Consider the following 20,624-nt stretch of genomic DNA (forward strand, 5'->3'; position numbering starts at 1 on the left):
AAACCATTCATGTAAATAGAGGGGGGGGGTTCTGTGGTCGTTACTGCCACGTGGTTTCAAAGTTTTTTTTTGTTGTTGTTGTTTGCACGCATGTTTTTTTGCACCCACGTACGGGCACGCCCTAGGATGTTTACACACACACACCCCTACACAAATTTTTTTTTTTTTTTTTTTTTGGCAAGGAACGGGCACCCACGTACGGGCACGTCCTAGCTTATATATAGTACGGGCATGCCCTAGTATGATATAATGTGGTTAACTGAGTGTACGACATACATATGTAATTGTAGGGATAAAACTGACTTAATATTATTATGATATCTGTTGTTGAGCAATAATGTTTGGTTTATCATCAAAATATTCGATACTAAAAATTTTTTCAATGGGATGTTAAAATTTAGTTTCAAATAAGAAATATTTTTACTTTTACAGTAAATATTCGAGCATTACATTGTTACTGTTCTGTGGAAGGTGTTTGACCCAGTGTATGAATATTAATATGATGATATTAAAAACTACTGTGATTAATAAACAAGTTTTTCTTGTTTAATATGTTAATAAGATGGCAGTATGATTATGATATTCGATTATGAATGACATTTATAAGTGTAATAGGCAGTTCTTTTGAATATAGACAAAGACTGTTACCGAGATTATATTGTTGCGAATATGGAATTCGGCCTCCATATCCGCTTGTAAATATTCCCCTATTTTCTCCAATACTCCCCAACTTTCCCCAATCCCCCATTCCCTAGTCCCATTGCATGTAAATAACAATCAGTAGAGCCGACCTTCCCCTTATTCCCCCATTAAATGTCGTGCCCAGGTCCACCGCACCACACGTAGACAACTTTCGGACATCTTCCTAGTTATTCTTAGTCTATGTCAGTTAAGGCCTCGTTTCCATTAATAATTATGACTCTTCGTTGCACCAGAATGTGATTATATGGCACCAGTAGTGAGTTTAGGACCTTTCCCATACCTCCTCCCATCTTCTTCCCCGTCTACAACAACAGAGGGGCACGGCGCTGTGCGGGGGGGAGTGTGCGTCCTCCCACCGGCTCGGTTCGCCGCCATCGACAATGCGCTCCAGACGATGCGCTCCAGACCATGCGCTCCACGGGGTTACCACGAAGGGGCTCCTTGTCAGCTCCTCGTCAAGGGCGGAGCCTGGTAAACCCCCCGCACGCACCCAATGAGAAGCAACGTGCCGATTCCACGAGGCGGAGCTAACGAGCCGAGGGCGTGTCACTCCCCGCCGGATATACGCGGCCACGCGCCGGATGTGTGACGTCAGATGCGCCCCCAGCTGGAGAAAGACGGACCTGCGAGCGCTGAAACAGATGCGCCTGAGTTTGGAGAGGCCTGAGAAAGACCCGCCTGAGAAAGAACGTCACCTCTGAGCGCTGCGACGAGACCTCCCCGCATCTCTGGACCGAACCGTGTTGATCCTGCCCCGAGCCCAGGTGCACCTGGAGCCATCGCTACCTTGCCTTTCCTAGCCATCAATCCCCGTGTGAGTCAGCTTTGTCCCGTTTATCTGTCGTCTGTTGGGAATAATATAAGATTGTGTCTAAGTGCTTGTCTTTCTATGTTGTACCTCTCGTCCCTGTAATCTGACCTTCCGTAACGAATATAATCTCCTCCGGAGGTCTTGAGAACCGTATCCCTGGTGTCGTCATTTTATAACCCAGCCGGGTGTCTTCTTTTTCTTATTGAGCCAGCGTAACGCGACTTCGTCAACGTCGAGTATAGTCGGGTAATTTGTGCGGACACGACGGCCATTCCGCTCGGCCCACTTTAACATCAAAGTCGTGTCGGTAACAATTGGTGTCGAGGAGTGAGATTCGGACCCGGGACTAAATTAGTTAGGCCCAAATTTTGGGAGGGAAAATCGATTCGGAGCGCGTACTGCGCTCGACGAAATCGATCCGGAGCGCGGTTACTGCGCTCGCCGAAATTATAACGAAAAAAAAAAAAAAAAAAAATTTGGATTTGTTTTACGAAACTCGAATTTTGCAAGTCGCGCTATGGCGGATCAAGACGGCTGGGGTCCGGTAGGGGAGAGTGAAGCAGGGTCGGTCCAGGACCAAATTGAGGGACATGAGGAGAGCGAAACAGCGAGGGTAGCAGGCACGCAAAATGGCGCCTCGCAAGAGCGCGCGGTAGCCGAGCCCGCTGTATCAACGGGCTTTAACATGCAGCCGATTGACATACAGGCCCTCATTGCGCAGCTACAGGCAGCTGTACAGATGAGTATGGGGAGCCAAATTGAGCGATTGGGTGAGCGATTGGAGGGCCAAATGGGGGTAATGAGGGACGAAGCGAGGGGTACCAGTGAGGGATTAGACAATAATTTTAAGGGATTAGACATGAAATTTGGGAAATTAGACGATAGATTAGGGGAAATACAGGAGGGGTTAACGGGGGTAGAAAATAGAATGGCTGCCCAGGAAAATCAGATAGAGGGAGTGAAAACTGGGTTAGAGGGGTTAGAAAACAGTATGGAAGGCAAATTGAGGGACATGAGGGACCAAGCGGAAAGGGAAGTTAAACAAATGGAGCAGCAGATAGAGGGGGTCAGAATGGGGGTAGAAACCAAACTGGATGCTCACAGGGAGGAAATGGAGCAGATGAGGGTGGCATCTGGGCAGGAGATGCAAGTGATGGGAGAAGAGATCAGAAGAGGAGTGAGTGAGGAGGTCGGAGGAGTGCGCGAGGAGGTGAGGCACTGTAAGGAGCACATGGAGAAGGAGGTGAGAAAGGGGACTGTAAAGTTACAAGGGGGCATAGAGGACCTGACGCAGGAGGTGGAGCAGCTGACGGTGGGACAAACGGAGTTAGTGGAGCAGGTTCAAAGGAACACTGCAGTATTAGGAGGTTTAAAAGCGACACAAAACGACATAAAAAACGACTTGATAGCGACAAAGAGGGAATGTCAGATGGTACGTGAGGGACTGACAACGAGGCTGGACGAGGTGATAGAGGTTATGGAGACGAAGGACCGGCAGGTGAGGACGCACATGGAAACGGTCAAGGTAGCCTTAGAGGATGAGCTTGAGGAGACGTACCGGGGAATAAAAGAGGTGAAGCACAAATTAGAAGAAGTGGAAGAAGGGATGAGCGAAATTAAGAAGCGACGGAGAGGGGATAAGAAAGAGATAAAAGAGGAGATAAAAGAATTGGTCCAAAGTCTGTGTTTGGATCGTGATGATGTGCTCATTAACCGGATGAGGGATTCGCAGGTGATGGAGGAGAAGCGAAGAGGAAGAGGACCCGGTGTAAGTGGTGACCAATATGGTCGTGCGTATGATGCGCCAGGGGATTTAATAAGCTTGGGGGTCGAGATGGACCCGGGTGTTCGTGAGAGGCCGTTGGTGAAGTGTGCGACAGGTCTGGTGTGCGAAAAAGGAGGTGTGCGAGAAAGTCCGACTCTGGGGTGTATGAGGAAAGAGTGTGCTGTCAGAAGTAAGGAAGAGTGTCCACCTGTGGTGAGTGTTACAGAGGGTGTAATGGGAAAGTGTGCGCGAGAAAGGTGTGTGACGGACAGGTGCATGAGGAAAGAGTGCGCTGTCAGAAGTAAGGAAGAGTGTCCACCTGTGGTGAGTGTTGCAGAGGGTGTGACGGGAGAGTGTACGCGAGAGAGGTGTGTAACGGACGGGTGCATGAGGAAAGAGTGCGCTGTCAAAGGCAAGGAAGAATGCACACCTGTGGTGAGTGTTACAGAGGGTGTGACGGGAGAGTGTGCGCGAGGAAGGTGTGTGACGGACAGGTGCATGGGGAAAGAGTGCGCTGTCAAAGGCAAGGAAGAATGCACACCTGTGGTGAGTGTTACAGAGGGTGTAACGGGAGAGTGTGCGCGAGAAAGGTGTGTGACGGACAGGTGCATGGGGAAAGAGTGCGCTGTCAAAGGCAAGGAAGAATGCACACCTGTGGTGAGTGTTACAGAGGGTGTAACGGGAGAGTGTGCGCGAGAAAGGTGTGTAACGGACAGGTGCATGGGGAAAGAGTGCGCTGTCAAGAGTAAGGGTGAGTGCGCTGTCAGGAATGGAGGTGAAAGTAGTGAGAGTGACATGGAGCGTGAGTTAGTTGTGACAGGTGAGCGAGGATGTACACCTGGGATGGAAGGATGCACACCTGGAATGGTAGAGCGTGAGTGGGAATGCACGCTGGAGTTGGTGGTGAGGCACATGGTTGGGTGTGCGAATGAGGGCACACCTGTGATTGTCACAGAGGAGGTGACCGAGGAGGGGGCGCGAAGCGGTGTATTGGTGAGGTGTCGAGCAACGAATGTGTGCCAAAGTGTTCGGTGGTCAGGTGTGTGACCAAGGCTGTGAGTGGAATGGGTGTACCTGGGTGTGTAAGGAAGGGTACGAGGAGCATGGGCACAGCTGGATGTGTGAGCAAGGAACGGGCTGCGGGGTGTAAGCGTCCAGGTGAAGCATCGACGTTACACGGGTTAGAGGTTAGAGCGACTTTTAGCCGAAGCAGGCCCTCGGTGCGTGCCGGGCCTCGCTTTGAACGGCCGCGTCCAGGCTCCACTAGGCGGAGCTGGCAGCCCGATAGGAAGGGTCGTTATGGCGACCACGTTTTGTTGAGACGTGCCGGCAGGTCGAGATCGGGACATTGGATGGCTCCACGCCGAGGTGATGCGTGGGATCTCGGCCCGGGTAAGCCCCCGTCCCTGCACCGAGTGCCGGACGCATCCAGCCGCTGGCACAAAACAACCAGCATCCATTGCTTGGCTTTACGAAGCCGGGCTTTGGACAGGGATTGGCGCACCGAGAGGTATTAGTGAGTCGACTGGGTGATGAGGTTAGTGTTTTGGACCCAAAATTAGAGAAAAACAAAATTTGATGATTGGCAAGGGATTGGCAGTAGTGATTGGCAGATGATGGGTAGTGATTGGTAAATTTTTGATTTATTGAAATTTGATGTGCAAAATTGGTAGTGAGAGACCCCCGATGTGGTGGGATGGCAAATCCACCATCCTTCCCATGGGGGGGCAAAGGAGCACTAGATTATGGGGTGTATGGCAGTGAAAACTAGCCCGGGTGGGTTAGGTTATTAGTAGGGATCTAGAAGAGATTGACATTAGGTGACGTTAAGATTAGTTAGTGACTGATACCTGTAGTGGGGACGCAGGTAGATTAGTATGGATGATAATGACGAGGGAGCGCAATAGTTTAAAGGGACGACTGGGAAGCGCAAGTTTCAGAAGGGAGTAGTTAGCTGAGATGATGCCGTGTGTGTGAGGATGGAACAGGTGTGTTTGCACAGGTGTGCAATTGGACAGGTGTGTGGAGCAGTGTATGAGTAGTGAGTGTGTGGATCAGCGCGAATGCGCTTGGGGAGAGAAGGGTGCAGGTGGCACCAAGTGTGAGAGCACAGGTGTGCAAGTACAGGTGTGTGGAGAGAGTTGGAGTAAGTGGTACGGAGTGGTGTGCATGGTGCGAAGGTGTGGATGGGGGAAGAGTGGACCCCTTTCACGAATACCCGGGGCGGGTAGTGTAAGTGTTAGGTAGAGGGTATAGGTAAGTTGTGGTTGGATATTGGCATTTGTGGTGCGGTTGCAGAATGGTGTTGTGAATGGGTGCATTAGTGTTGTGGAAATGGCGGGGCGTGTAGCCTGTTAGTGTGTGTAGTTGGTTGGGCACTCCACCACTGTGAGGATGTCGGCCAGGTGAGGCCGCAGGTGGGCTCTGGGAGCCGGTAGAGTTGTGGATGGGGCCCGAGGATCCGGAGGATGGACCCGGGTAGCCCAGTGCCAGAGAGGGCACCGAGTGGGGAGAGTGCCAGAGGGCCTTCCCCTGGTAGTTAGGTTAGGGTAAGGAGCAGGTAAGCTCGGAGGCAACTGCAGTGGTGGAGGTGTGCAGGTGGGTAGACCCACTGGGAGAGGTACACGTCACAGCCCAGAAATTGTACGAGGGCACCGGGAGATGAATCGGGGGAGTGAGACCCCAAATTGAAGAGCACCACAGTTTGGCCAATGGGAATTGGTTTTTAGAACCCATAGTGTAAGAGGGCCAATGGTTTGGCCGGAGAAAGACCCCGGGTAGTGTAAAGTTGTTAAAGTCACTTAGGAAATAGTTAGGATTGATGAACCTGTCGCACCATACGCAGCCACTTACCTGTGGTGATGATGATGACTCCACACCTGTGTTTTCTTTGTTTTGTTGCAGAAAATGAAATTGCTGTGTGGATTGTGAGACGCATCACGACGTGGATGAGACATTGGGGTGATTCCATCTCTCCCTCCCTAGGAGGGACTGATGATGAATTGGTAATGGCAAATTTTGATGTGCAGTTGGAGATGGCAAATTTTGATGAGAGTTGAAAATGGCAAATTTGATTGGTTAGGAGGGAGAGAAGACGAATTTGGTTTATGGGAGGAACGGGGAAGACAGTAGGGATGTTTGTTGATTTGTAAAGTAGATGTTTATGGGTAGTGTTGTGTTTTGTGGATACAGTAAGGGGTAAGGGAGGGGCCATGTAGGTTACCTGGTGGGGGGGGGGGGCGTACGATAGGAACGTACCTGTCTCACCTGGTTCCCATGTGCCCCCAGTGTGCATCACCTTACATTGCGTGCACTTTTGCGCCCTTACCACCTTACTCACTTGTCTGCTTCTTTTGTCTCCCACCTCCGAGGATCTGGCTTTGGGGTAGAGAGAGAGGAGAGAGAGGTGCTGGCTGCGCAGTTGTGGGCCTGCACTTTCGCTGTTTGCTGCCGGGATCGATACACCATATGGACCGCAATGTTTGTGGCCACCCACAATGGACCGCAGTTCGTTTGCGGCCAAGCACCACCCGGGGATGGACCTATGGGTCAACGTGGCACCTATGCCATACAGGTGAACCACTTTTAGTTAACACCAAGTGCACCACAAGAAGAGCAAGAGACACCTGCAGGGTTAGGGGTTGTCGAATTTATTTTTATTCCAATGAACAATGGTGACTGCACCGATTGGTGGTGGGGTGGTGCTTTTGATGCTGGGAAAGGGTGCTCTGCACGTTATTAAAGGCCGTCAGCCACAGAGCACTCGTGGGTTGGTGTATCGATGCTGGCAAGCGCGCTCTCTCTATGCATAACATCTGCATGTGTTCCTCCAAAAACAGGTCCTGGATCGTAGTGTAGATATCAGCGTAATCTTGTAAATAATGCTCCCTACCGGCTGTATGTTTAGTTTGAGAATTCTTTCCGGATTCGGTTATCCTGTGGGTGTGTTTCTGTGAGGAGAAGGGTGCAACGTCGCAGGGGGACATATTTACTCATTCGTGAATATCTGTAAAACTGTCGCACTCAGGGTAGAGTTAATAGTAGAGGGAACTACATTGCGTGCCACACTAAAGTAGGTAAAAATTTATCGGGTCGGGACGCCCCGAGGGTAGAGAAGGGTGCAATGTTGCGAATATGGAATTCGGCCTCCATATCCGCTTGTAAATATTCCCCTATTTTCTCCAATACTCCCCAACTTTCCCCAATCCCCCATTCCCTAGTCCCATTGCATGTAAATAACAATCAGTAGAGCCGACCTTCCCCTTATTCCCCCATTAAATGTCGTGCCCAGGTCCACTGCACCACACGTAGACAACTTTCGGACATCTTCCTAGTTATTCTTAGTCTATGTCAGTTAAGGCCTCGTTTCCATTAATAATTATGACTCTTCGTTGCACCAGAATGTGATTATATGGCACCAGTAGTGAGTTTAGGACCTTTCCCATACCTCCTCCCATCTTCTTCCCCGTCTACAACAACAGAGGGGCACGGCGCTGCGCGGGGGGGAGTGTGCGTCCTCCCACCGGCTCGGTTCGCCGCCATCGACAATGCGCTCCAGACGATGCGCTCCAGACCATGCGCTCCACGGGGTTACCACGAAGGGGCTCCTTGTCAGCTCCTCGTCAAGGGCGGAGCCTGGTAAACCCCCCGCACGCACCCAATGAGAAGCAACGTGCCGATTCCACGAGGCGGAGCTAACGAGCCGAGGGCGTGTCACTCCCCGCCGGATATACGCGGCCACGCGCCGGATGTGACGTCAGATGCGCCCCCAGCTGGAGAAAGACGGACCTGCGAGCGCTGAAACAGATGCGCCTGAGTTTGGAGAGGCCTGAGAAAGACCCGCCTGAGAAAGAACGTCACCTCTGAGCGCTGCGACGAGACCTCCCCGCATCTCTGGACCGAACCGTGTTGATCCTGCCCCGAGCCCAGGTGCACCTGGAGCCATCGCTACCTTGCCTTTCCTAGCCATCAATCCCCGTGTGAGTCAGCTTTGTCCCGTTTATCTGTCGTCTGTTGGGAATAATATAAGATTGTGTCTAAGTGCTTGTCTTTCTATGTTGTACCTCTCGTCCCTGTAATCTGACCTTCCGTAACGAATATAATCTCCTCCGGAGGTCTTGAGAACCGTATCCCTGGTGTCGTCATTTTATAACCCAGCCGGGTGTCTTCTTTTTCTTATTGAGCCAGCGTAACGCGACTTCGTCAACGTCGAGTATAGTCGGGTAATTTGTGCGGACACGACGGCCATTCCGCTCGGCCCACTTTAACATCAAAGTCGTGTCGGTAACAATATGATTCATGGTTCCCGCGAAACAGGTAGTATCTTTGACACGCTGTATAAAAAAGAGAATTGAAGCTATGGGGATGTATCTGGTATCAAATTAAAGCTGATATACAGGAGAAAGCCAATAAAATATATATGTAAGCATATCAGGTGTAATGTGTTCATATTATGTGTGTAAGATGAAATAGTACGGTCGATACCGAATTATGTTACGTTAAAGTGGGGTACTGCTATTCAGCACTAGTTATGACCATTAAGGTACCATTATAAGTAATGTGTCAATATTCTATGATGATCAGTAGATGAACAGCTTTCTTTTGGTATATAACTTTTTATTCTGAGTTAATATTAGCAGGCACAAATACCAAAAGAACACGTGTGTCGAATATGGCGCAACGCGGATTTAAAAATATGCTGTTTTGAGGGTACCATCCAATATAGGTACCAAATGGGTAGTGAGTCCAAGTTTATTTACTGTTACCAGTTGATTTCCACCCCAGGACACCCCAATGGTTCAGAAAAACCCAGGGTCGGAGAGTTGTGGGGGGGGTGCAGATGGACCATACCTGGCCCGGAGCCTATATGTATGTATATTTATATGCGACGAAAACGTCTTCTTCTTCTTCAAATAAAATTACCACCCTCTTAATTAACCCTCTTAATTGCGTTAAGACTGCTGAGACCCCTCAGACGTTTGATGACCCTTTAATTCCCCCAAGACCCTTCAGACCACCAAGACCCCTGAAGACCCAAAATACCCTGAAGACCCCCAAAGACCCCAAAGACTCAAAATACCCTTCAAGGCCCTGAGGCTCAAAAAGACCATGAATACCCAAAGACTCTGAATAACCAAAGACCCTGAATACCCGAAGACCCAAAAGACCCCAAAGACCCAAACAACCCTGAATACCTAAAACACCCTGAAGACCCAAAACACACCGAAGACCCAAAACACCCCGAAGACCCAAAACACCCCGAAGACCCAAAACACCCCGAAGACCCAAAACACCCCGAAGACCCAAAACACCCCGAAGACCCAAAACACCCCGAAGACCCAAAACACCCCGAAGACCCAAAACACCCCAAAGACCCAAAACACCCCGAATACCCAAAACACCCCGAAGACCCAAAACACCCCGAAGACCCAAAACACACCGAAGACCCAAAACACACCGAAGACCCAAAACACCCCGAACACCCAAAACACCCCGAAGACCCAAAACACCCCGAAGACCTAAAACACACTGAAGACCCAAAACACACCAAAGACCCAAAACACCCAAAAGGCCCAAAACACCGCGAAGACCCCAAACACCCAGAACACCCAAAACACACCGAAGACCCAAAACACACCGAAGAACCATAACACCCCGAAGACCCAAAGCATCCAGAAGACCAAAACACCCCGAAGACCCAAAACACCCCGAAGACCCAAAACACCCCGAAGACCCAAAACACCCCGAAGACCCAAAACACCCCGAAGACCCAAAACACCCCGAAGACCCAAAACACCCCGAAGACCCAAAACACCCCGAAGACCCATAACACCCCGAAGACCCAAAACACCCCAAATGCCCAAAACACCCCAAAGACCCCAAACACCCAGAACACCCAAAACGCACCGAAGACCCAAAACACACCGAAGAACCATAACACCCCGAAGACCCAAAGCATCCAGAAGACCAAAACACACCGAAGACCCAAAACACCCCGAACACCCAAAACACCCCGAAGACCCAAAACACCCCGAAGACCCAAAACACACCGAAGACCCAAAACACACCGAAGACCCAAAACACACCGAAGACCCAAAACACCCCGAACACCCAAAACACCCCGAAGACCCAAAACACACCGAAGGCCCAAAACACCCCGAAGGCCCAAAACACCCCGAAGGCCCAAAACACCCCGAAGGCCCAAAACACCCCGAACGCCCAAAACACCCCGAAGACCCAAAACACCCCGAAGACCCAAAACACCCCGAAGACCCAAAACACCCCGAAGACCCAAAACACCCCGAAGACCCAAAACACCCCGATGACCCAAAACACCCCGAAGACCCAAAACACCCCGAAGACCCAAAACACCCCGAAGACCCAAAACACCCCGAAGACCCAAAACACCCCGAAGACCCAAAACACCCCGAAGACCCAAAACACACCGAAGACCCAAAACACACCGAAGACCCAAAACACTCCGAAGACCCAAAACACTCCGAAGACCCAAAACACCCCGAACACCCAAAACACCCCGAAGACCCAAAACACCCCGAAGACCCAAAACACACCGAAGACCCAAAACACCCCGAAGACCCAAAACACCCCGAAGACCCAAAACACCCCGAAGACCCAAAACACACCGAAGACCCAAAACACACCGAAGAACCATAACACCCCGAAGACCCAAAACATCCAGAAGACCCAAAACACTCCGAAGACCCAAAACACCCTGAAGACCCAAAACACCCCTAAGACCCAAAACACCCAAAAGACCCCAACGACCAAAAAGACTATGATGACCCAAAATACCCCGAAGACCATAAAGACCCTGAAGAACAAACGGACCCCAAAGACACAGAAGACCCAAAATATCCCGAAGACCAAAAATACCCGGAAGACCCAAAAGACCCAAAGACCCTCAAAGACTAAGAAGAACCAAAAGAACCTTAAGACCCAAAAGCCCCTGAAGACCCTTAAGACCCAAAAGCCTCTGAAGACACCAAAGACCCAAAAGACCCTGAAGACCAAAAACACCTCAAAGACCCAAAATACACTTAAAGGCCCAGAGGATCCAAAAGACCCTGATGACCCAAATGGCCCAGCCCTGAAGACCCAAAACACCATGAAACCCAAAAGACACCGAAATGGTTAAAGATGCCTACCCCTCTGAAACGACGTGTGGTGAGGCGCACGGAGTGCGCCGAGTCACGCTAGTATTTTAAATATAGGACAGCAAGCCTGGTGTTACTGTTAGGTTGACGGTCAAGGTGGCTGGCAATTAACAACATTAACTTGGACTAACATCCATCGATCCACATGAGTCTGGATCTGGAAGAGCCTCTTGAAATTATTGGTGCATGAAGAAGTCGTCGTATTTTTAAAAAAAAGAAGTTCGATTTGTGGCGAATCTGCGGAGTAGAAGTCGTATGATTCTGAATTCTGTGGCGAATCTGCGGAGTAGAAGTCGTATGATTCTGAATTCTGTGGCGAATCTGCGGAGTAGAAGTCGTATGATTCTGAATTCTGTGGCGAATCTGCGGAGTCGAAGTCGTATGTGTGACGTGTGTGACTGTGCAAACGGGCAGGCTTCGCTCGCGCGTTGCTGTTCGATTACTGACTGTGCGGCACTGTATTTCACTGTACAGTAGCGTATACTGTACTATGAATCCAGATCCCTACGGTGAGGGGCATACGACGAACGACTCGGGATCCATCGGCGACGCGAATGGAGGAAACGTAGCCATTACAGGAGGTTCTTCGGCGGACTTTGGGTCCAGGATTGGTGCTCCTGGGGAAGAGTCGAAACCCGGTACTTTAAATTTAATATATTCAGGAATTCATTTATTATCATTTCTTTCTTCATTTCATTCATTTCTTATGTTCAGGAATAATATGTATCATTTCAGGAATTCGCTTTGATGTGGAATCTCACGATGCTCGGAGCGGGTCCCGTCCCTTCCCGTCCCTTCCCGTCCCTTCCCGTACCTTCCCGTACATGATCGTTTTGATGTTATGTCGAGCCGGTGAAGCAAGATTCGTTTAAAGCCAAAGGGAGAAGTTGTGTTAGAAGTTTGGGTGTCATTTATAATAATAACGAGCAGGGACCCGAGAAACATCCGCGTAATGTGAGATGTGACTTAAACGTTACAGTATTCAACTCTCCTCCCCCCTCCCCCACTCCCAAACCCCAATTTGTCAATTCCCCTCCTAAACCCCAATTCATCATCCCCACTCCCAAACCCCCAATTCATCAACCCCACTCCCAAACCCCAATTTGTCAATTCCCCTCCTAAACCCCAATTCATCATCCCCACTCCCAAACCCCCAATTCATCAACCCCACTCCCAAACCCCAATTTGTCAATTCCCCTCCTAAACCCCAATTCATCATCCCCACTCCCAAACCCCCAATTCATCAACCCCACTCCCAAACCCCAATTTGTCAATTCCCCTCCTAAACCCCAATTCATCATCCCCACTCCCAAACCCCCAATTCATCAACCCCACTCCCAAACCCCCAATTCATCAACCCCACTCCCAAACCCCAATTTGTCAATTCCCCTTCTAAACCCCAATTCATCATCCCCACTCCCAAACCCCCAATTCATCAACCCCACTCCCAAACCCCCAATTCATCAACCCCACTCCCAAACCCCCAATTCATGAACCCCACTCCCAAACCCCCAATTAATCAACCCCACTCCCAAACCTCGTCATCAATCCTCCTCTTAAACCCCAATTCATAAACCTCACTACCAAACCCCCAATTCATCAACCCCACTCCCAAACCCCCAATTCATCAACCCCACTCCCAAACCCCCAATTAATCAACCCCACTCCCAAACCTCGTCATCAATCCTCCTCTTAAACCCCAATTCATAAACCTCACTACCAAACCCCCAATTCATCAACCCCACTCCCAAACCCCCAATTCATCAACCCCACTCCCAAACCTCAAGTCATCAACCCCACTCCCAAACCTCGTGTCATCAACCCCACTCCCAAACCTCAAGTCATCAACCCCACTCCCAAACCTCAAGTCATCAACCCCACTCCCAAACCTCAAGTCATCAACCACACTCCCAAACCCCCAATTCATCAACCCCGCTCCCAAACCTCAAGTCATCAACCCCACTCCCAAACCTCAAGTCATCAACCCCACTCCCAAACCTCAAGTCATGAACCACACTCCCAAACCTCAAGTCATCAACCCCACTCCCAAACCTCAAGTCATCAACCCCACTCCCAAACCTCAAGTCATCAACCCCACTCCCAAACCCCAATTTGTCAATCCTCCTCTTAAACCCCAATTCATAAACCTCAAGTCAACACCTGCCCTCACAAACCTCAAGTCATCAACCTCACTCTTAACCCTCCCTCCGGGAGGGTGGAGCGGGGACGATGGAGCGCGGGCGGTGGGGAGGCAGGAGAGGAAGGGGGTTAATCACCTTTTCGTTAAATATATGCTGGTGAATGTGGCGTTCATCCCTTTTCTGCGTTGAGTGATGCAGATCAGGAAGAAGAAGAAGCTGTACTACCAACTTCGTACACTTCCGGAATTGTTTGATTTATTTGTGTTCAAATGTCTGGGGATTGTTTTGTATTTATTTATGTGAATGTGTACTTGTATATAACTGTCATAAATTAAATAAGGCTTAGGCGCTATCGAGCAATATATATATATATTTTAAATTATTATTATTTTGGCCTAAAACACTCCCAGGCACTCACTGATGAAGATCCGTTTAGCCATCTCTGAGAAAAATGGTGACACACACAGACAGACACAGACCAACATCTCTCTTATATATACACAAAGAATTAAGTTAAGCACCCCCCCCGTTTTTTTACAACCTCGCACATTACAAGTTTGTTGTCGTCAAAACAGTGTAATATACCCATGATATTGCTATATTTTCTGGAGAAGTGATATTATGGTCACATAAAAACATAACAATCATGCCGTTTTCAATATTTTATTCTGAATAATTTAAGGTGAAATTTTTTGGGAATTTTAGGCATATTTTCACCTCAATTTAAGTATGGAGCTATAGGTCCATCACGGACAGTGTGGATGACGTTTATGTTTTCTAACGTACAGTCATTGTTCTGAGAAGACCTCTAGCGATCTTTGCGTCAATAACGTGTGTAGGACCCACGTGATCGGATCACTGACTCAACCAATCACTTTTTTTCACTTTGATCACTCAATTTCATCAATGGATAATTGCTAATGTCATACCAATCAATATTTGATCTCACATACCTTAGAATATATGCCAATGTATACATATACACAAAGAATATATATTAGGGGGTGCTTACCTTAATTCGTTGTGTAGGGGTGCTTAACTTAATTCTTTGTGTATAGTAGACTAGCTGAATGCACCCGGCGTTGTCCGGGTTCTTTTTGAATGAATTTAATCTTCTGTACATCGGTCTGACGCGAGCCCAGTATCAGTTAGTGCTCAACGATTCCTTGTTCTTTCTTCTGTCGGGGCCCGCGAGAGAGAATTTTGTAAGCATGTGTTGCAATCAGTCAGATATTCCTATTAAGTGCATAAGTTGTACTTCAAGAGAATTTTGAAAGAAGAAGAAGATTTATTGCGAAATGGGCCCAGCCCGGCCGAGGCGGCCTCGACCAGCCTCGCCACTTAGCCTATAACCTTCCCGGGGCCCGTCCCGACATTTTTTGTTTCAGAGGTTTCCTCCTATCTTTCACCGTTCAGGAGATTAGCGCGTGCAGACAAACAAAAAACAAACAAATAAACAAACAAACAAACAAAAACTTTCTTTTATGTATATAGATAGATTATATTCTCTTTGTTTGGATTTTTTCTGTCAGATTGAGTTTTCCTTTTCAAATCAAATTCCATGCATTCTGTCAGTTGTTCCGCGATTGCAAAAAATCACTGGCTCTATACACTACCGGTCAAAAGTTTTAGAACACCTCAATTTTTCTAGTTTTTATTGAAATTTAAGTAATTCAAGTTTGGTGAATAACCTGAAATGGTACAAAGGTAAGTAGTAAACTGCTCGAGGTTAAAAAAAAATGTTTAGGTTCGCAAAAACGGGAAAATAATGTAATTTGCACAGTTATATTGTAAAAAAAGACCTTCAGGGAACAAGTAATGGGTTAACATCTTACAGCTGTTCTGCAGCAATGTAAGTAAATTAAGCTTGAAAGTTGATGCAAACAATTCCTACAGGTGTCCCAACCTCTGCTGATTTCTTGATTACAAACCCCCTGCCTGTATAAAAGCAGTATTGGAACAGACTGTTATTACACCTTCTGAAGCATTATTTGGACAATATTGCACTGCAGGAAGTAGTATATTGCTATCATAATGGTGAGAAAAAGGCAATTAACAAAGGAAGACAGACGGACCATTATAACCCTTAAAAGTGTAGGTCTTTCCTTTAGAGAAATTGCAAACAAAGCCAAAGTGTCAGTGAGTACAGTTTCCTGCACCATCAAAAGGCACTTGGAAACTGGAGGAAACTCTGACAGGAAGAGGTCTGGCAGACCCAAAGCCACAACAGAATCGGAAGACAAGTTTCTGAGAGTCAACAGCTTGCGTGATCGGCAGCTCACAGGACAACAGCTTCAAGCACAGCTTAACACTGGTCGAAGTAAGCAAGTCTCAGTTTCAACTGTGAAGAGAAGACTTCGAGCTGCAGGTTTGACAGGGCGAGTGGCAGTAAGAAAGCCATTGCGAAGATGGCAAAATAAGAAAAAGAGGCTTGCCTGGGCCATGAAGCACCGCCAGTGGACAACTGAAGACTGGTAGAAGGTCTTATGGACCGATGAATCAAAATTTGAAATCACGCAGGGTTTTTGTATGCCGTCGAGGAGGCGAATGGATGGTTCCTCAGTGTGTGACACCAACTGTCAAACATGGAGGAGGAAGCGTGATGGTCTGGGGCTCTTTTGCTGGATCCAGAGTCGGCGACTTGCACAGAGTGACTGGCACGCTGAACCAAAAGGGCTACCACAGCATTTTGCAGTGCCATGCAATACCCTCTGGAATATTCCTAGTTGGTCAGGGGTTCATCCTACAGAAAGATAATGACCCTAAACACACCTCCAGGCTATGTCAAAACTACCTTCGAGAAAAAAAACAAGACAGTAGGCTTAAAATCATGGAATGGCCAGCACAGTCTCCAGACTTAAACCCCATCAAGCTGGTTTGGAATGAACTGGACAGAAGGATGAAAGCAAAGCAACCTGCAAGTGCAACACATTTGTGGCAACTTCTGCAACAGTGTTGGGAAGAACTTCCCGAACAATATTTGATTTCCATTGTGGAAAGAATGCCACGAGTGTGTTCGGCGGTTATATCTGCAAAAGGTGGCTACTTTGCTGTCAAAAATTTAAATTAAATTTTGTTAAACAAAATGACTCTATGATTTCTTTTTATCTCCAATTCTTTATTTGTTCTATGCTTAATTTCAGGGTACATTGAGACATTAAACTGCTTAAATTTCAATAAAAACTGGAAAATTTGAGGTGTTCTAAAACTTTTGACCGGTAGTGTATATTGACCAACCGAAGGTCAGATAATCTGATTTCCTTTTCTTAGGCAATTTCAAATAAATATTTTTCAGGAGAATGAAAAGTAAAGACTTGCTGCCACTCTCATGTGATTCTTAGTTTCTTTGGAAGTACTATTTAAAGTTGGATTTGAATGGGATGTTTTTATTTTCAGATTTTATTGTGGAAGTAAAGGTGAAGTCTGAGTTCATTGAGGATTACTCCTCGCTTGTCAAAGGTATGAAGAACGACAACAATAATAGTAATAACTAGAACGGCACTCTTCGACGTCAGCACGTCGACTGATATGCCTCCGCCCACATTATAACATCATTATAATACTTGTACCAAGTTTTATTTAAATCCATTCAGCTGTTCTCAAGTTATCACATTTGTACCTGACATGACCTCTGACCTTTGACCTCTTGACTCCAAAATTTAATCAGTTCATGTTTACATCATTATACATACCTGTACCAAGTTTTCATTTAAATCCCTTCAGCTGTTCACAAGTTATCACACTTTCACCTGACATGACCTCTGACCTTTGGCCTTTGACATTGGGACCCCAAAATCGAATGATTTAATGTTTACATCATTATACATATCTGTACCAAGTTTGAATTAGATCCCTTTAATCGTTCTCAAGTTATAGACGTATTACAGACTTTGATATTTGACCTCTTGACCCCAAAATCTAATCAGTTAATCTTTACATCATTATACAATATACATACCTGTGCCAAGTTTGAATTAGATCACTTCAGCCGTTCTCAAGTTATAGACCTATAACAGACTTTGACCTTTGACCTCTTGGCCCCAAATTCTAATGGGTTAATCTTTACATCATTATACATACCTGTACCAAGTCTGAATTGGATCACTTCAGCTGTTCTCAAGTTATAGACCTATAACAGACGTTGACATTTGACCCCTAGACCCCAAAATTTAATCAGTTCATCTTTGCATCATTCTACATAATGGTACCAAATTTGGTCAGAATCCCATCACTGGTTCACAAGTTATCACGGTAACAGGATTTTTACCTAAGATTACCTCTGTCCTTCGGCATTTGACCTCGTGACCCAAAAATATAATCGGTTCATCTTTACCTCATAATACATACCTGTGCCAGGTTTGACAAAGGTCCCTTCAGCTGTTCTCAAGTTATCGAGTTAACGAAAACCTATCACGGATGGATGGACAGACAGCCGGACGGGCTACCTGAAAACATAATGCTTCTGGCGACTTCGTCGGCGGAGGCATAAAAATAATAATCTTCAGTGATCATTCTAATAATACAAATGCCTTCCTGATTAAAAAAAATCATTGTCAAATGGTTTGCAGGTGAAGCTCAACCGGGGACGATGGAAACGTTCCAAAGTTGCTTTCAGACTTCCCAAGATCTGTTGAGCAATCGGCATGTAAAGCAGGAACCATGTGGTTCTCCTCCCAGCAAAGCTGCTGAACAGCTCGAGGGTAAGCCGAGCTTCATGGAGAACAAACACATCGCACTGTTTTTACTTGTTTTTTTTACGATTAACCCAAAATAACCACAAGTATCTGGAAAGTAATTTTCAGATACAAATCCTATTTTATTATTAGTTTGTCTATAACAATGTTGCGGATCCCGAGCCCGTCGACGTACTAAGGGGGGTTAAACCCTTCTCCCCCTCGAGCTTTGAGTCCACGGGGCCGCTACCCACTTTACACTCGTGGGGCGGATTGCGGAGCAATTCCAGCCGCCAACCCCGCAGCGAGCGTGCAGAAGGGTTTCCGGTCAAATACCCTGGTACCTTCGATACACGAGCCGCTGCGAGGACGGGGGCTGAACCTCACACGAGTCACGCTGGGTTGATACGTCCGAGCGGTTTGCGTGTCACGTGACTCGTGCCGTTTATTATTATGAACCTGATCAAGCGGTTTTATCTCGTACAATGCGAGGTCAATGGTGGAAAAGACGTATACCGACAAGTTGGAAGCAAAGAACACAGGTTTATTACAATTTGTACAATGATCAGAGCAAAGAGACACAGGGCAGAAACTTAACCGTTCTTAACTCAATTCTCCAGACAAGGGCCCACTGACTCACGCGGGGAAAGGAAGGAAGAAGAGGACTCGCTCAAAGCGCGGTCGTTTGGTGCAGCTCGCCCCGGACAGCTCGTTGGGCGTGTCCCTTGAGGATGTTCGCGGCATGGACGTCGGCCTCCAGTCGTGCATGCATGGGAATCCGCCCAGCGTGTCCCGAAGTTAACGAGGTGAAACGCTCGTGCAGGGAGCCCAGGCAAGGAGGCCGCCGGAGTATAGGGCCACGGGAGAGATCGTCCTGCGAGAGCGCTTATAACAGGGCAGCAGGGAGCAGGGGCAGAACGCTTCGATTACAGAGCTGAGAGCTTGGCCACCGAGAGAGAGAGTTCGTGCTTCGACCTAGACTTCGACCTCGAGAGAGCGTTCGGAGCTTGGGGCTGGTTTTATAGCCCCCCCCCCCCCCCCCAGAGTCCCACCAGAATGTTCCAAGCACCTCCCCTGGCTGCCGTTGCTGGCCACTCCCCTTTAGCTCCCATTGGCTGCCGTTGTTGGCCACTCCCCTTTACCTCCTCCCTCGGGCCTCCTCAACTTGTTCCAGGCCCAGCACATGGCATTCCAGGCCCAATGAGGCCTACCCTTACTTACCTGTCTCAACGCATACTAACACTGGGAAGGAGACTATACTTAACATTTAATAAGAAATAACTGAACTAAAGCGAGGCTACATGTTGTGGTGCAACTAACTAAAGGGGGGTTTGCCTTTATTTCCAAAACCGCAACAATAATTATGAATATGAAGTTGATTTCCTTGCATATATGAAGTATTGTCATGTCCCCGGGGTTAAGACGAGCTTTAACCCCGAGGCGTATACCCAACTTGGTGGTAGTGACACGCGCAGGAAGGTTCGAGGTCTTACCTGATCGGGAACACACGCAGGGCTTAACCGATCCCCACAGACACAGACGGGACAGCAAAATCCACAATATAAATACAAGAAAAGCAAGATTCGACAAATAAAGATTAAATGAAAATAAATGCAAGTAACAATGAAAGGTGAGGTAAAATTAAATTCTAAATTGAGATGTCTCTACTCAGACTCGTATACAAACGAGGGGAAAACTAAAGTAAAAGTAAAATCCCTTTTATAATCGGCCGAACTCAGCTTTGCGTCCCCAAATGGCTGGTAAGGCTGCTGGTCGTCGCCTCGAACCACCGCGCGGCAAACGCACAAAATGGCGTGGAATCCCGCCCTCAGCCAGCCGCTGGCATGAGGCAAGCAGGCAGGATCCCTCTTTGTTTCGCTTGCGACCCCCTCCTTCTCCACAGGGCACCACCGTCAACCAACCCCTCCTCCTTCCACATTGCAAAAAGTCCCAAAGCCCCGGCACGTCTTCTCACCTGAAACCACAGCGTCCACTCGCGACGAGAGCCAGAACGAGAGAGAGAGAGCAACATGGCGCGACCGCGACCGCGTCCCTGTTACCAGTCAGGAGCGGAACCTTGCTGTCAAATTTCAGCCAGATCGTCTCAGCGGTTTGGCCGAAAAAGGCGACAGGCGGACGGACTGCACGATGACAATACCTTATCTGGAATTTAAATTGCAGATAAACTAAAAAATATATTGAAACGACAAAAGCTCTTACGTAGTGTTAGCTATAATGTTTGCCAATGTACATATTAAAAGTAATTTAATGTTGCAGAGGAAATATCGGAGATACAACACTTTAAAGTTTAGGGACATATGCGTCCGTTGGTCCTTAAAGGGTTTAATTATTTTGTTC

At 47.7% G+C, this 20,624-nt stretch overlaps 1 protein-coding gene across 1 annotated transcript in view; it reads left to right on the plus strand.

Annotated features, from left to right (window-relative positions):
- Window positions 1-11,825: 11,825 nt before the first annotated feature.
- Window positions 11,826-20,624, plus strand: part of LOC137427310 (uncharacterized) — a 60,121-nt gene continuing 51,322 nt past the window's right edge. The window contains exons 1-3 of the mRNA XM_068116720.2: window positions 11,826-12,090; window positions 16,990-17,052; window positions 18,162-18,293. Of these exons, the coding sequence (XP_067972821.2) occupies window positions 11,943-12,090; window positions 16,990-17,052; window positions 18,162-18,293 (343 nt within the window). The 5' untranslated portion in view covers window positions 11,826-11,942. The remainder of the gene's footprint in view (window positions 12,091-16,989; window positions 17,053-18,161; window positions 18,294-20,624) is intronic.

This window comes from Myxine glutinosa, chromosome 5 (genome assembly GCF_964187855.1).
Source record: "Myxine glutinosa chromosome 5, kmMyxGlut1.1, whole genome shotgun sequence".
Taxonomy (NCBI): Eukaryota; Metazoa; Chordata; class Myxini; order Myxiniformes; family Myxinidae; genus Myxine; species Myxine glutinosa.